The sequence below is a fragment of the Rutidosis leptorrhynchoides genome, chromosome 3 (genome assembly GCF_046630445.1).
Source record: "Rutidosis leptorrhynchoides isolate AG116_Rl617_1_P2 chromosome 3, CSIRO_AGI_Rlap_v1, whole genome shotgun sequence".
NCBI lineage: Eukaryota > Viridiplantae > Streptophyta > Magnoliopsida > Asterales > Asteraceae > Rutidosis > Rutidosis leptorrhynchoides.
In genome coordinates, this window is record NC_092335.1 from 109,840,994 (window position 1) to 109,857,305 (window position 16,312).

Below are 16,312 nucleotides of genomic sequence, written 5' to 3' on the forward strand. Positions count from 1 at the left end.
CGCCGTCGTAGTAACACCGCGGGCTGTTTTGGGTTAGTTAATTAAAAACTATGATAAACTTTGATTTAAAAGTTGTTATTCTGAGAAAATGATTTTTATTATGAACATGAAACTATATCCAAAAATTATGGTTAAACTCAAAGTGGAAGTATGTTTTCTAAAATGGTCATCTAGACGTCGTTCTTTCGACTGAAATGACTACCTTTACAAAAACGACTTGTAACTTATTTTTCCGACTAGAAACCTATACTTTTTTTGTTTAGATTCATAAAATAGAGTTCAATATGAAACCATATCAATTTGATTCACTCAAAACGGATTTAAAATGAAGAAGTTATGGGTAAAACAAGATTGGATAATTTTTCTCATTTTAGCTACGTGAAAATTGGTAACAAATCTATTCCAACCATAACTTAATCAACTTGTATTATATATTATGTAATCTTGAGATACCATAGACACGTATACAATGTTTCGACCTATCATGTCGACACATCTATATATATTTCGGAACAACCATAGACACTCTATATGTGAATGTTGGAGTTAGCTATACAGGGTTGAGGTTGATTCCAAAATATATATAGTTTGAGTTGTGATCAATACTGAGATACGTATACACTGGGTCGTGGATTGATTCAAGATAATATTTATTAATTTATTTCTGTACATCTAACTGTGGACAACTAGTTGTAGGTTACTAACGAGGACAGCTGACTTAATAAACTTAAAACATCAAAATATATTAAAAGTGTTGTAAATATATTTTGAACATACTTTGATATATATGTATATATTGTTATAGGTTCGTGAATCAACCAGTGGCCAAGTCTTACTTCCCGACGAAGTAAAAATCTGTGAAAGTGAGTTATAGTCCCACTTTTAAAATCTAATATTTTTGGGATGAGAATACATGCAGGTTTTATAAATGATTTACAAAATAGACACAAGTACGTGAAACTACATTCTATGGTTGAATTATCGAAATCGAATATGCCCCTTTTTATTAAGTCTGGTAATCTAAGAATTAGGGAACAGACACCCTAATTGACGCGATTCCTAAAGATAGATCTATTGGGCCTAACAAACCCCATCCAAAGTACCGGATGCTTTAGTACTTCGAAATTTATATCATATCCGAAGGGTGTCCCGGAATGATGGGGATATTCTTATATATGCATCTTGTTATTGTCGGTTACCAGGTGTTCACCATATGAATGATTTTTATCTCTATGTATGGGATATGTATTGAAATATGAAATCTTGTGGTCTATTGTTACGATTTGATATATATAGGTTAAACCTATAACTCACCAACATTTTTGTTGACGTTTTAAGCATGTTTATTCTCAGGTGATTATTAAGAGCTTCCGCTGTCGCATACTTAAATAAGGACAAGATTTGGAGTCCATACTTGTATGATATTGTGTAAAAACTGCATTCAAGAAACTTATTTTGTTGTAACATATTTGTATTGTAAACCATTATGTAATGGTCATGTGTAAACAGGATATTTTAGATTATCATTATTTGATAATCTACGTAAAGCTTTTTAAACCTTTATTGATGAAATAAAGGTTATGGTTTGTTTAAAAATGAATGCAGTCTTTGAAAAACGTCTCATATAGAGGTCAAAACCTCGCAACGAAATCAATTAATATGGAACGTTTTTAATCAATAAGAACGGGACATTTCAGTTGGTATCCGAGCGTTGGTCTTAGAGAACCAGAAAATTTGCATTAGTGTGTCTTATCTAGTTTGTTAGGATGCATTAGTGAGTCTGGACTTCGACCGTGTTTTCTTTAAAAATGATTGCTTAACATTTTTGTTGGAAACTATATATTTTTAACATATGAATATTATGTGATATATTAATCTCTTAACGTGTTTGATATTATGTGATAGATGTCTACCTCTAGAACAAGTCCCATTGACTCACCTAATAATAATGAAGAGTCAAATGTAAATTGGAATGATTTGTGGACTGATTCACAAGTTCCCGAAGAGGAACCGGAAGAAGAGTCGGAACCGGAAGAAGAATCGGAACCGGAAGAAGAATCGGAACCGGATGAAGAAATAGAACCGGTGGGGGAAATAATAAAACGGTTAAGTAAAAGAAAATCCTCAACCAACCGACCAATGTTAATTATGGTCAATGGTGTTTCCGCCAAGGAAGCAAAATATTGGGAGGATTACCAATTCTCCGATGAATCGGATTCCGACGAGAATTCCGATGATGTTATAGAAATTACCCCAACTGAATTTAAAAAGGCAAAAGAAAATAATAAGGGAAAGGGCATAAAAATAGAGAAATCTAATTCCAACCCCGATGAACTTTATATGTATCGTCAACCCCCGAAGTCCTTAAGTTGTAACAATGACCCGGGAACCTCTAAACCACCAGGTTTTTCTAAACCAATGTGGACAACGACGGCTCGTATTAGGGGAACATCATATATCCCTAGAAACTTGGCAAAACGAACCAAAACTGAAGAAGAAGAAACGAGCGAGTCGGAATAAGATAGTTGTATTCGTGTGGTGTAATATATGGAATATAGTGTTCTTATGCTTTATGATATATGTAAAAATTGCTTGTATTAATAAGTATTTTTTTTATGAATCTAACTCTTGTCTATTTTACAGTTTAAAAACACAAAATGGATAGACAACCCAATATTTTAAGAGACCTACCCGGAGGCATGATTGATGAAATCTTGTCTAGAGTCGGCCAGAATTCTTCGGCACAACTATTTAAGGCGAGATCAGTTTGTAAGACATTCGAAGAACGTTCCAAGAATGTCTTGGTTTATAAGAGACTTTCGTTTGAAAGATGGGGGATATCACATTGGGAAACCCATAAGTTACGATGTGTTTACTTTGACGCATATATTGCGGGGAACCCAAATGCTATTTTACGCAACGGGTTAAGAAATTATTTTGACTCAATATATCCGAATATTGGACTTCGTGATTTAGAAAAAGCGGCTAACATGCAACATAAAGAAGCATGTTATGCTTACGGATTAGTAAAGTTCGCTTCTCACCAAAGTGAGAACAAGAACATCGGGCTACAACTATTAAACAAAACGTTTCCACAAGTGACGGAGTCGGTAATTGGGGTAAGAAATGAGGTTTTTAGATTATTACGGGACTGTTGGACATTACGTAACCCTCGTCCCTTTGATGACGTTACAACACGCTGTCTTATCAACAGCCATAACGGTTATGTTGCACAAGACCAAGGATGGGAAGTAGTCCTAGTAAAACCAGAATGCATGACTTGTTTCTGGACGTATGAATTACGTGTCTTTATTGCCTTTGCTGAACGACTTGTGTACTAGCTAGAATTGTCTTCACAACTATCTTGTATCAAAGTTATTGTGTGCTATATTTCATGCTTTATGTAAAATAAGCGGTATTGTAAGTTTGTAAAATATTGTATAAAAGTTTGAACGCGAAATATTATTATAATCAGTTTTTCATATAGAATTGTAGTAGTTGAATTGTATATTAGCTACTAAGTATGAACTTAACGGGTAGGTACTACCCGAATTTAAACTTATAAAACGCTAATATGAAGAAAAAGCTTTTATAAATGAGTTCATATTATGCTACGAAATACTATTAACTACTCTTAATATTCTGTATGATTAACTTGTTCCATTTAACTATTTTGAAGGAAATGGCACCGACTACTCGACACACCGTGAATATGAATGAAGAGGAATTCCGTACTTTTCTAGCTTCAAACATAGCCGCAGTACAGGCTGCGCTACATACCAACAATAACCTTGGATCTAGCAGTACAGGAAATCGTGTAGGATGCACCTACAAAGAATTCACTGCCTGCAAACCTTTGGAATTTGATGGAACCGAAGGACCGATCGGATTGAAACGGTGGACCGAGAAGGTTGAATCGGTGTTTGCCATAAGTAAGTGTACTGAAGAGGACAAAGTGAAGTACGCTACGCATACCTTCACAGGTTCTGCGTTAACATGGTGGAATACCTATCTAGAGCAAGTGGGACAAGATGATGCGTACGCACTACCGTGGTCAGCATTCAAGCACTTGATGAACGAGAAGTACCGTCCCAGAACCGAGGTCAATAAGCTCAAGACAGAACTTAGAGGGTTACGAACCCAAGGATTTGATATTACCACGTACGAAAGACGATTCACAGAATTGTGCCTATTGTGTCCGGGAGCATTCGAAGATGAGGAAGAGAAGATCGACGCGTTTGTGAAAGGATTACCGGAAAGAATCCAAGAAGATATAAGTTCACACGAGCCCGCCTCCATACAACAGGCATGTAGAATGGCTCACAAACTAGTGAACCAGATTGAAGAAAGAATTAAAGAACAGACTGCTGAAGAGGCCAATGTGAAGCAAGTCAAAAGAAAGTGGGAGGAAAACGGTGATAAGAATCACCAATACAACAACAACAGCAATTACAACAATAATCGCAACAATTATCCCAACAATCGCAACATCAATCGCAACTACAACAAACGGCCCAACAACAACAACAACAACAACAACAACAGCAACTACAACAATCATCCCAACAACAATAATAACCGCAACAACAACAACAATCAGAAGCAACTATGCCAAAGGTGTGAAAAGAATCACTCGGGGTTCTGCACCAAATTTTGCAACAAGTGTAAAAGAAATGGTCATAGCGCGGCGAAGTGTGAGGTCTACGGACCAGGGGTTAATAGAACGAAAGGAACAAATGGTGTCGGAACGAGTAATGGCGGAGCAAGTAGTGTCGGAGCAAGTTATGCCAATGTAGTTTGTTATAAATGTGGAAAACCAGGCCACATTATTAGAAATTGCCCGAACCAGGAGAACACGAATGGACAAGGCCGTGGAAGAGTTTTCAATATTAATGCGGTAGAGGCACAGGAAGACCCGGAGCTTGTTATGGGTACGTTTCTTATTGACAATAAATCTGCTTACGTTTTATTTGATTCGGGTGCGGATAGAAGCTATATGAGTAGAGATTTTTGTGCTAAATTAAGTTGTCCATTGACGCCTTTGGATAGTAAATTTTTACTCGAATTAGCAAATGGTAAATTAATTTCAGCAGATAATATATGTCGGAATCGAGAAATTAAACTGGTTAGCGAAACATTTAAGATTGATTTGATACCAGTAGAGTTAGGGAGTTTTGATGTGATAATCGGTATGGACTGGTTGAAAGAAGTGAAAGCGGAGATCGTTTGTTACAAAAATGCAATTCGCATTATACGAGAAAAAGGAAAACCCTTAATGGTGTACGGAGAAAAGGGCAACACGAAGCTACATCTTATTAGTAATTTGAAGGCACAAAAACTAATAAGAAAAGGTTGCTATGCTGTTCTAGCACACGTCGAGAAAGTACAAACTGAAGAAAAGAGCATCAATGATGTTCCCATTGCAAAAGAATTTCCCGATGTATTTCCGAAAGAATTACCGGGATTACCCCCACATCGATCCGTTGAATTTCAAATAGATCTTGTACCAGGAGCTGCACCAATAGCTCGTGCTCCTTACAGACTCGCACCCAGCGAGATGAAAGAACTGCAAAGCCAATTACAAGAACTTTTAGAGCGTGGTTTCATTCGACCAAGCACATCACCGTGGGGAGCTCCTGTTTTGTTTGTCAAGAAGAAAGATGGTACATTCAGGTTGTGTATCGACTACCGAGAGTTGAACAAACTTACCATCAAGAACCGCTACCCACTACCGAGAATCGACGACTTATTTGATCAACTACAAGGCTCGTCTGTTTATTCAAAGATTGACTTACGTTCCGGGTATCATCAAATGCGGGTGAAAGAAGATGATATTCCAAAGACTGCTTTCAGAACACGTTACGGTCATTACGAGTTTATGGTCATGCCGTTTGGTTTAACTAATGCACCAGCTGTGTTCATGGACCTTATGAACCGAGTGTGTGGACCATACCTTGACAAGTTTGTCATTGTTTTCATTGATGACATACTTATTTACTCAAAGAATGACCAAGAACACGGTGAACATTTGAGAAAGGTGTTAGAAGTATTGAGGAAGGAAGAATTGTACGCTAAGTTTTCAAAGTGTGCATTTTGGTTGGAAGAAGTTCAATTCCTCGGTCACATAGTGAACAAAGAAGGTATTAAGGTGGATCCGGCAAAGATAGAAACTGTTGAAAAGTGGGAAACCCCGAAAACTCCGAAACACATACGCCAGTTTTTAGGACTAGCTGGTTACTACAGAAGGTTCATCCAAGACTTTTCCAGAATAGCAAAACCCTTGACTGCATTAACGCATAAAGGGAAGAAATTTGAATGGAATGATGAACAAGAGAAAGCGTTTCAGTTATTGAAGAAAAAGCTAACTACGGCACCTATATTGTCATTGCCTGAAGGGAATGATGATTTTGTGATTTATTGTGACGCATCAAAGCAAGGTCTCGGTTGTGTATTAATGCAACGAACGAAGGTGATTGCTTATGCGTCTAGACAATTGAAGATTCACGAACAAAATTATACGACGCATGATTTGGAATTAGGCGCGGTTGTTTTTGCATTAAAGACTTGGAGGCACTACTTATATGGGGTCAAAAGTATTATATATACCGACCACAAAAGTCTTCAACACATATTTAATCAGAAACAACTGAATATGAGGCAGCGTAGGTGGATTGAATTATTGAATGATTACGATTTTGAGATTCGTTATCACCCGGGGAAGGCAAATGTGGTAGCCGATGCCTTGAGCAGGAAGGATAGAGAACCCATTCGAGTAAAATCTATGAATATAATGATTCATAATAACATTACTACTCAAATAAAGGAGGCGCAACAAGGAGTTTTAAAAGAGGGAAATTTAAAGGATGAAATACCCAAAGGATCGGAGAAGCATCTTAATATTTGGGAAGACGGAACCCGGTATAGGGCTGAAAGGATTTGGGTACCAAAATTTGGAGATATGAGAGAAATGGTACTTAGAGAAGCTCATAAAACCAGATACTCAATACATCCTGGAACGGGGAAGATGTACAAGGATCTCAAGAAACATTTTTGGTGGCCGGGTATGAAAGCCGATGTTGCTAAATACGTAGGAGAATGTTTGACGTGTTCTAAGGTCAAAGCTGAGCATCAGAAACCATCAGGTCTACTTCAACAACCCGAAATCCCGGAATGGAAATGGGAAAACATTACCATGGATTTCATCACTAAATTGCCAAGGACTGCAAGTGGTTTTGATACTATTTGGGTAATAGTTGATCGTCTCACCAAATCAGCACACTTCCTACCAATAAGAGAAGATGACAAGATGGAGAAGTTAGCACGACTGTATTTGAAGGAAGTCGTCTCCAGACATGGAATACCAATCTCTATTATCTCTGATAGGGATGGCAGATTTATTTCAAGATTCTGGCAGACATTACAGCAAGCATTAGGAACTCGTCTAGACATGAGTACTGCCTATCATCCACAAACTGATGGGCAGAGCGAAAGGACGATACAAACGCTTGAAGACATGCTACGAGCATGTGTTATTGATTTCGGAAACAGTTGGGATCGACATCTACCGTTAGCAGAATTTTCCTACAATAACAGCTACCATTCAAGCATTGAGATGGCGCCGTTTGAAGCACTTTATGGTAGAAAGTGCAGGTCTCCGATTTGTTGGAGTGAGGTGGGGGATAGACAGATTACGGGTCCGGAGATTATACAAGAAACTACCGAGAAGATCATCCAAATTCAACAACGGTTGAAAACCGCCCAAAGTCGACAAAAGAGCTACGCTGACATTAAAAGAAAAGATATAGAATTTGAAATTGGAGAGATGGTCATGCTTAAAGTTTCACCTTGGAAAGGCGTTGTTCGATTTGGTAAACGAGGGAAATTAAATCCAAGGTATATTGGACCATTCAAGATTATTGATCGTGTCGGACCAGTAGCTTACCGACTTGAGTTACCTCAACAACTCGCGGCTGTACATAACACTTTCCACGTATCGAATTTGAAGAAATGTTTTGCTAAAGAAGATCTCACTATTCCGTTAGATGAAATCCAAATCAACGAAAAACTCCAATTCATCGAAGAACCCGTCGAAATAATGGATCGTGAGGTTAAAAGACTTAAGCAAAACAAGATACCAATTGTTAAGGTTCGATGGAATGCTCGTAGAGGACCCGAGTTCACCTGGGAGCGTGAAGATCAGATGAAGAAGAAATACCCGCATCTATTTCCAGAAGATTCGTCAACACCTTCAACAGCTTAAAATTTCGGGACGAAATTTATTTAACGGGTAGGTACTGTAGTGACCCGAACTTTTCCATGTTTATATATATTAATTGAGATTGATGTTTACATGATTAAATGTTTCCAACATGTTAAGCAATCAAACTTGTTAAGACTTGATTAATTGAAATAGGTTTCATATAGACAATTGACCACCCAAGTTGACCGGTGATTCACGAACGTTAAAACTTGTAAAAAACTAAATGATGACATATATATGGTTATATATATAGTTAACATGATATTATGATAAGTAAACATATCATTAATTATATTAACAATGAACTACATATGTAAAAACAAGACTACTAACTTAATGATTTTGAAACGAGACATATATGTAACGTTTATCGTTGTAACGACATTTAATGTATATATATCATATTAAGAGATATTCGTACATCATAATATCATGATAATATAATAATTTAAAATCTCTTTTGTTATTATAAACATTGGGTTAACAACATTTAACAAGATCGTTAACCTAAAGGTTTCAAAACAACACTTACATGTAACGACTAACGATGACTTAACGACTCAGTTAAAAGGTATATACATGTAGTGTTTTAATATGTATTTATACACTTTTGAAAGACTTCAATACACTTATCAAAATACTTCTACTTAACAAAAATTCTTACAATTACATTCTCGTTCAGTTTCATCAACAATTCTACTCGTATGCACCCGTATTCGTACTCGTACAATACACAGCTTTTAGATGTATGTACTATTGGTATATACACTCCAATGATCAGCTCTTAGCAGCCCATGTGAGTCACCTAACACATGTGGGAACCATCATTTGGCAACTAGCATGAAATATCTCATAAGATTACAAAAATATGAGTAATCATTCATGACTTATTTACATGAAAACAAAATTACATATCCTTTATATCTAATCCATACACCAACGACCAAAAACACCTACAAACACTTTCATTCTTCAATTTTCTTCATCTAATTGAACTCTCTCAAGTTCTATCTTCAAGTTCTAAGTGTTCTTCATAAATTCCAAAAGTTCTAGTTTCATAAAATCAAGAATACTTTCAAGTTTGCTAGCTCACTTCCAATCTTGTAAGGTGATCATCCAACCTCAAGAAATCTTTGTTTCTTACAGTAGGTTATCATTCTAATACAAGGTAATAATCATATTCAAACTTTGGTTCAATTTCTATAACTATAACAATCTTATTTCAAGTGATGATCTTACTTGAACTTGTTTTCGTGTCATGATTTTGCTTCAAGAACTTTGAGCCATCCAAGGATCCATTGAAGCTAGATCCATTTTTCTCTTTTCCAGTAGGTTCATCCAAGGAACTTAAGGTAGTAATGATGTTCATAACATCATTCGATTCATACATATAAAGCTATCTTATTCGAAGGTTTAAACTTGTAATCACTAGAACATAGTTTAGTTAATTCTAAACTTGTTCGCAAACAAAAGTTAATCCTTCTAACTTGACTTTTAAAATCAACTAAACACATGTTCTATATCTATATGATATGCTAACTTAATGATTTAAAACCTGGAAACACGAAAAACACCGTAAAACCGGATTTACGCCGTCGTAGTAACACCGCGGGCTGTTTTGGGTTAGTTAATTAAAAACTATGATAAACTTTGATTTAAAAGTTGTTATTCTGATAAAATGATTTTTATTATGAACATGAAACTATATCCAAAAATTATGGTTAAACTCAAAGTGGAAGTATGTTTTCTAAAATGGTCATCTAGACGTCGTTCTTTCGACTGAAATGACTACCTTTACAAAAACGACTTGTAACTTATTTTTCCGACTAGAAACCTATACTTTTTTTGTTTAGATTCATAAAATAGAGTTCAATATGAAACCATAGCAATTTGATTCACTCAAAACGGATTTAAAATGAAGAAGTTATGGGTAAAACAAGATTGGATAATTTTTCTCATTTTAGCTACGTGAAAATTGGTAACAAATCTATTCCAACCATAACTTAATCAACTTGTATTATATATTATGTAATCTTGAGATACCATAGACACGTATACAATGTTTCGACCTATCATGTCGACACATCTATATATATTTCGGAACAACCATAGACACTCTATATGTGAATGTTGGAGTTAGCTATACAGGGTTGAGGTTGATTCCAAAATATATATAGTTTGAGTTGTGATCAATACTGAGATACGTATACACTGGGTCGTGGATTGATTCAAGATAATATTTATTGATTTATTTCTGTACATCTAACTGTGGACAACTAGTTGTAGGTTACTAACGAGGACAGCTGACTTAATAAACTTAAAACATCAAAATATATTAAAAGTGTTGTAAATATATTTTGAACATACTTTGATATATATGTATATATTGTTATAGGTTCGTGAATCAACCAGTGGCCAAGTCTTACTTCCCGACGAAGTAAAAATCTGTGAAAGTGAGTTATAGTCCCACTTTTAAAATCTAATATTTTTGGGATGAGAATACATGCAGGTTTTATAAATGATTTACAAAATAGACACAAGTACGTGAAACTACATTCTATGGTTGAATTATCGAAATCGAATATGCCCCTTTTTATTAAGTCTGGTAATCTAAGAATTAGGGAACAGACACCCTAATTGACGCGAATCCTAAAGATAGATCTATTGGGCCTAACAAACCCCATCCAAAGTACCGGATGCTTTAGTACTTCGAAATTTATATCATATCCGAAGGGTGTCCCGGAATGATGGGGATATTCTTATATATGCATCTTGTTATTGTCGGTTACCAGGTGTTCACCATATGAATGATTTTTATCTCTATGTATGGGATATGTATTGAAATATGAAATCTTGTGGTCTATTGTTACGATTTGATATATATAGGTTAAACCTATAACTCACCAACATTTTTGTTGACGTTTTAAGCATGTTTATTCTCAGGTGATTATTAAGAGCTTCCGCTGTCGCATACTTAAATAAGGACAAGATTTGGAGTCCATACTTGTATGATATTGTGTAAAAACTGCATTCAAGAAACTTATTTTGTTGTAACATATTTGTATTGTAAACCATTATGTAATGGTCGTGTGTAAACAGGATATTTTAGATTATCATTATTTGATAATCTACGTAAAGCTTTTTAAACCTTTATTGATGAAATAAAGGTTATGGTTTGTTTAAAAATGAATGCAGTCTTTGAAAAACGTCTCATATAGAGGTCAAAACCTCGCAACGAAATCAATTAATATGGAACGTTTTTAATCAATAAGAACGGGACATTTCAACACACTCATTTGGGTCACCATCAAACCCAAATACACCCATTCACATTAACCACTAAGTGTGCTAGTGATTTACTAAACATTTAAGACCCATAAACTAGTTCATCATTTCAAAACCCTAGGTTTGACATCTTTGAGTCCTCATGACCCAATTGTACTCAAAAACCCCCAAATCACTATCAAATGGGTTTTATGTTCATCACTAACCCAAACCCCAACCCTTATCACTAATTAAGTAAAGAAATTAGGTTTAGGACTTACCACCATAATCACAACGTAGATAGTGACTAGATGAACAACTTTAAAACACGCACTTTAACCCGAATCAATATTCTTCCTCCTTAATTTGAGCTCTCTCACTCTAGAACTCTTTTCTCTCTCTAGAATTTAAGTGAAAAGATGAAGGTAGGTGATAATGGAGTTATGACACTCCACTAACTGATCTTGTGGTCTTAAATTCGTCCCAAGTGTGAAATTACCAAAAAGCCCTTTTGAATATCTTAAAATAAAACAGCTGGTCTGCCAATTCATCTGGACGGCGTCCAATATCCTGGACGGCGTCCAGTCCTTCAATGTTGGACGGCGTCCTCTATTTTGGACGGCGTCCCACTTAACTGGAAAACAGGATCTTACATCACGCTCCGTTAATGGTGGTCTAAAAGATGTTTATATTTTATTTTATTTTATTTATTTAATATTGGTACACTTAATTGAAAAACAGAAACAACAGAATTAAAAATATAGAGAATTGGCAGCAAGCATTATATGTTCCTTATCTGGGTCTCTAGTTCATCTTGTGTTCCTTTCTTGAAGATCGAGCCCCATCCCTTCACGAGCACTTGCCTCCCTTTTCGATATCTTCTTTTTTTAAATTAACCAAAACTGATACCAAGATCCAGTTTTCACTACTCCCACTTTTATCTATTTCTACACCCAATCCAATTTTCTTATACAAATCCATATACATACATCTTCCTGAATCTATACCCTTCAACATTCAATCATGAAACGAGACCGTGAACGTAAGAAAGAACCCAAAAAAATCTCATCTTCAACAACCAATGAATTAATACCTGATTCCGGTGGAATGGATGACCTTTTACAAGTCTTGGGTTACAAAGTCCGGTCAACTGATATGGCTGACGTGGCACACAAGCTTGAACAGCTTGAAATGGTTATGTGTGAAGATGGGGTCCTTCAACTTTCCGATACTATTCATTACAACCCCTCCGATCTTTCCTGTTGGGTTCAGAGCATGCTTTCCGAGCTCAATAACAACTCCTCTGATCATATCGTATTACCAGGTGAATCTTCATCAACTACCATGATTGATTTCTCCAATAACAAAGAAACTGATGACTTGTGTGCGATTACCGGTGGGGCTATTTTCGGTCCCACTTGTACCGACGACGAATCTGGTGAGGCTAGAAACGGAATTAAGCGGATGAAATCTTCCGTTTCTACAGCAGTTTCTGGATCTGAAGTTGTTGATGCACCGCCTGAATCGCCACGCCCTATGGTACTAGTCGATTCCCAGGAGTCGGGGGTTCGACTAGTGCACACACTGATGGCGTGCGCGGAGGCGGTGCAACAGGATAACATGAAGTTAGCGGACGCTATAGTGAAACACGTGGGACTTCTTGCGTCAGCACAAGCTGGCGCGATGGGAAAAGTCGCCACGTATTTTGCTGGAGCGCTTGCGCAAAGGATTTACCAAATCTATCCGAAAGATGGTCTTGAAACATCTAGTTGGGAAATGTTACAAATGCACTTTTATGAAAGTTGCCCTTACTTAAAATTCGCACACTTTACGGCGAATCAAGCAATACTAGAAGCGTTTGCGGGTGCGACCCGGGTTCATGTTGTGGATTTTAGTTTAAACGAGGGGATGCAATGGCCAGCGCTTATGCAAGCGTTGGCCTTACGAAGTGGCGGTCCACCTGCGTTTCGTCTAACAGGTGTTGGACCGCCACAACCTGATAACACCGACGCGTTACAACAGGTTGGATGGAAATTAGCACAGTTAGCCGAGACTATTGGTGTAGAATTTGAATTCCGAGGGTTTGTTGCCAGTTCATTGGCGGATATCGACGCAAAGATGCTAGATATACGACCGAGTGAGGTCGAGGTTGTGGCGGTGAACTCGGTATTCGAGCTCCACCGTCTCTTGGCTCGACCTGCTGCGGTCGAAAAAGTACTGGATTCAATCAAAGCAATGAAACCGAAAATTGTTACGCTCGTGGAACAAGAATCGAACCACAACGGTGTCGTTTTCTTAGATAGGTTCAACGAGGCTTTACATTACTATTCCACTATGTTTGACTCTTTAGAAAGCTCGGCGTTGACTCAACCCATGAGTCAAGATTTGGTCATGTCCGAGGTGTACTTGGGGCGACAGATATGTAACGTGGTGGCATGTGAAGGAACTGACCGAGTCGAACGACATGAAACACTGAGTCAGTGGCGAACTCGGATGAAATCAGCTGGGTTTGACCCGGTTCATCTGGGGTCCAATGCTTTTAAACAAGCGAGTATGTTGTTGGCTTTATTCGCCGGCGGTGATGGGTACAGGGTAGAAGAAAACGACGGGTGCTTAATGCTTGGTTGGCATACGAGACCACTCATAGCCACGTCAGCATGGCAACCAGTTAGTAGCGAGTAGGGAATGAGTTGACCCGGGAATCAGTTTGGTGAACTCAATGATTTTGGGCGGTGGAATGAGGGACAATGATAGAAAGAGTGAGACCCATATGAGTCAAATCAGGTCTTTTCATATATTTACATTTCAAACTCCAAAGTCACCTTTTTTTACTTTTTTTCCCACTACTACTTTTGTGGGCCTTTTTTTTTTTTTTTTTTTTTTTTTTTTTTTTTTAAATACGAGTCGATTGTACTTGTTCTAGTTTTGTAGGGCTATGGCCCAAAATATGTTTATATCTTTTTTTTTTATCTATTTTAGATGAATAAAGTTAAGTGAGTTTCTTCTATTGAAATTCATAGGATTGGCTATTGGTTATGAAGTTGCTTGCAATGTTACTTAATCGCTATTGAATTGTTGGCGTTACTTAATTTATGATTAAATTTACTAACAGCGAATTTGAGGAAATTGTGTCAGAGATTTGAGAAAACTAAAACTACACCTACGACCACAAACCTTAATTGTTTGAGAAAACCAACAATGAATTAACTTAATGGGAGTTGATCCGTACAACACTTGTTTTTTTGCCATACACCACAAAACTACAATCTTTGACTATTTTATCCTTTCTAACTCAAGGCTCTTTTCCCTAAATTAATTATGAGAAAGGGTAAAATGGTCCAAAATTAAAGTTTGGTGGTGTATGGCAAAAAGTAAGTGGTGTACGTATCAGCTCCCCTTAACTGGTTCAATTATTCCTTCTGTCACAATTTAATGTTCAAATAAAAAAATACTGTATACAATTTAAAAAATGTCATTATCATATTGTATTTTTTGTTCACTTTCCTGTCTTACCACTTACATTTTACCTACTTTTTATTTTATATACATAAAGCAAATAAATAAAGAACTTTACATTATTATTCGTATTTAGTTTTGGAGGCCGATTATTAAATTAGGATATCAAAAAGGATAATAAACATATTAAATTGGAATGGAGGGACTAGGTAGTTTGCATAATTTGGTGTGTATCGATAATAAATTTGGTATGCAAGGATCATCATATTAGTGTGTGAAGATCACATGCTCTATTTTATAGATATATGTATTTAAATTATTAACTAGCTGATCAGCTCTAGTACTGAAACCCTGTTATCACAAATCAACAAATATACGGAGTACCAATTTGACACACAACATTCCGAGCATAGACAAGACGTAAGATGTATACATATACATGACGATGGATCGTAAAATTTCACATTATGACGTGAAACAAGAGAAAATGGAGGTGACACAAATATTGTACATTGTTGACACCCTTTTTCCATTTTTGGCAATAGAGGTGACTACCAAACATGATATTCTACATTTGCACCAACCATTTAACGATCAAAATTTTATGCTATTCATACTAACGGTAATAATAATTAATAAAATATCATAAATTTGGGACAAGATTTTAACCTGATTCTCAAGCACATGGAATGGTCTTTCATTTGTGATGGGATTGTGCATTATGTTGTGGGTCAATCTTCTTACGTAGATTTCTTGCAATATTTCAATTTGGTGTACAAAATTAATTAATTACTAGTTAAACAACCCGTGGAACCACGGGTCAGTTTAAATATTATTTTGAATGATATATTCATATTAATGTTGACAATTGATGGATTGTTTGAAATATACGACAAATTAGATGTAATGTTTTTTTTTTTTTTTTTTTTTTTTTTTAACTTAATGTAATTTATTTTTTAACATCTTATCAGCAGCGTCACATATGTATAAAACGGGTTAGAAAAATTCATTAGAGCTTTTAGTTTAAACAAATTTATTATATCAATTAAAGTTTTAGAGAGTTTATTTTTCATAGATTAATAAATTTTATTAACCTTTTTAAATAACGTATTACATGAAATCGTAAAAAATTGATGTAAAAAGTATCGAATACTACTATCGTAATTTGATTAAATTTAATCTGCATATATTTAAATATAGATTGTTTAATAAATTCAATTTGATTAATACAGTAATAGCCGAAGTGTATTAAAATTAAAAGGTTTATTTAATTTAAATGGTTAATTAGTTGCAATTTTCCTACACATAGTTTCCCTAATTTAAGATTAACCT

At 36.0% G+C, this 16,312-nt stretch overlaps 1 protein-coding gene across 1 annotated transcript; it reads left to right on the forward strand.

Annotated features, from left to right (window-relative positions):
• The first annotated feature begins 12,278 nt into the window (after positions 1–12,278).
• On the forward strand, positions 12,279–14,375 carry LOC139896649 (DELLA protein GAI-like). The gene has a single exon (XM_071879295.1). The coding sequence runs from the start codon at positions 12,548–12,550 to the stop codon at positions 14,204–14,206; it is 1,659 nt and encodes a 552-aa protein (XP_071735396.1). The 5' UTR covers positions 12,279–12,547; the 3' UTR covers positions 14,207–14,375.
• Positions 14,376–16,312: the final 1,937 nt, after the last annotated feature.

Excerpts from the sequence above, each read along its gene's own strand:
- LOC139896649 (XM_071879295.1), top strand. The coding sequence starts at position 12,548 with ATGAAACGAGACCGTGAACGTAAGAAAGAACCCAAAAAAATCTCATCT.